Here is a 2208-nt window from a genome sequence, read left to right on the forward strand (position 1 = left end):
AACTTTACATTGATAGTAAGGAGATATGATAACAGTCTAACTTTACATTGATAGTAAGGAGATATGATAACAGTCTAACTTTACATTGATAGTAAGGAGATATGATAATAGTCTAACTTTACATTGATACTAAGGAGAAATTGAATTTGGAAATTAAAAAAATCCAAAATGAAGAAATTAAATTAAATAAAAGTTTTCGGGAAATATGATGATAATATTTAATTTAATTTTACACTAAACTAAGGATTAAAAGATGTGATAATAGTTTTAACTTTTACAATGAACTACGAAAACATTTAAATTAAATTCCAAAAAAAATTAAAGAAATTTAAAAGTTAAAAGAATTGAATTAAAAAATTTTGTAAAGAAGCAATAATAATAATAATTAATAATAATAATTAATAATAATAATTAATAATAATAATAATAATAATAATAATAATAATAATAATAATAATAATAATAATAACAATAATAATAATAATAATAACATAATAATAATTAATAAGAGTAATAATAAATAATAATAATAAAACTTACTTCAAGTCTTTTATCAGCATCCGTTTTAGCATTTTCCATTTGTGAAAGATTTCCTTCTGATTTATTCAAATTATTTTTGATTGTTTCCAATTTTTCAAATAAATCCGCTTTTTCTGTTTCCATTTTTTTCGCTGTTTCATCCAAATTTTTTCGTAAATTTTCTTCTTTTTGTAATGTTTCTTCAAGTGTTTTCAATTTTTCTTGTAATTTTTCCATTTCTTCAACAATTTTTCCTTCTTTTAACATTGGTCGTACTTTTGTATATAATTTAAACCATTCCCATGTACGTAATGAACACCATGCACGTACATTACGTTGAACAATTAATAAACCAGCTTTTTGTTGTATACGTCGTTTACGTTCGGTTAAACCTAAGTACCATCGTATTTGTGATTGTAATTTTGTTAGAAGCATTTTTAATGCTTCATCACGTACATCTTCTAAATGTGCTAATACACCTGCTTTAAAGAAAACTTTTGTTTCACCAAGACGAAAATTTTCCTCTGTTAAAATATTATCTTTAACAAGACGTTGTAACATTGCTTCAGCACATTTTCGTACATCTGTTGAACTTATTGATTCATCAGCAGCAAGTAATGAATAACGTTGTTTGAAATCTTTATGCATTGATCTAAAAAAAAAGAAGATTAAAAAGAAAAAAAAAAATTTAATTAAAAAAAAAGAAAAAGGGAGAAAAAGTGATAATTTTATGATTATATATTATTTAGGATATTTTATTAATTAAAATTTTTATATTAAAATTAAATTTTTTAATTTATAATTGTTAAATTTGCATCAAATATTTTAACCTATAATAATATTAATTTAATCAAAAAAGAAGAGAAAAGTGACAATTTTATAATTATATTATTTAAGGATATAATTAAAATTAAAACTTTTATATTAAAAAATCAAATTTTTTAATTATTGAATTTTTTTAGTTTTTAATTTTTTAATCTTTTTTTTTAATTTGTAATTATTAAATTTACATCAAATATTTCATCTTACTACAGAATTAATTTAATCAAAGAAAAAAGAAAAAATGATAATTTTATGATTATATTATTTAGGATATAATTAAATTAAAATTTTTGTATTGAAATCAAACTTTTTAATTTATATTTGACAAATTTACATCAAATATTTCGTCTTACAATAAAATTAATAAAATTAATTTAATCAAAAAAAAAAGAAAAAAGTGATACTTTTATAATTATATTATTTAGGATATAATTGAAATCAAAATTTTTATATTAAAATCAAATAATTGAAATTAAAATTTTTATATTAAAATCAAATTTTTTAATATGTAATCGTTAAATTTACATTAAATATTTCATCGTATAATAAAAATTTTTACTCCTTTATCATTTGTCACATAATATTATCAATTAATTGAAATAATTTAATATTGGATTATTACGAAATTTGAATAAATTTTTATTCGTAACAAAATTTCATCTAAAATACATTTCAATAACTTAATAAATTTATTCCAAATATAATTAAAATCAAAGATTTAAAATAGAAAATTTTTAATTAAAATTATTTCAAATTAAAAAAAAATTATTTAAATTATTAAAATGAAATAAAATAATACCTGTTAGGGAAACCTTTTACGACAAATTCGAATACCTTCCAGTACACCGTTACATGTAAGCTGATTTA

General features: G+C 18.4%; 1 protein-coding gene across 1 annotated transcript in view; it reads right to left on the minus strand.

Annotated features, from left to right (window-relative positions):
• LOAG_18869 (CBR-UNC-54 protein) overlaps nt 1–1167 on the minus strand; it is a gene marked incomplete at both ends in the record, with an annotated part of 8050 nt that extends 6883 nt beyond the window's left edge. The window contains one exon of the mRNA XM_020451530.1: nt 541–1167. Within this exon, the coding sequence (XP_020304675.1) occupies nt 541–1167 (627 nt within the window). The remainder of the gene's footprint in view (nt 1–540) is intronic.
• Between the last annotated feature and the right edge of the window lie 1041 nt (nt 1168–2208).

Source organism: Loa loa, assembly GCF_000183805.2.
Source record: "Loa loa unplaced genomic scaffold supercont3.609, whole genome shotgun sequence".
In the NCBI taxonomy this organism is placed as follows: domain Eukaryota; kingdom Metazoa; phylum Nematoda; class Chromadorea; order Rhabditida; family Onchocercidae; genus Loa; species Loa loa.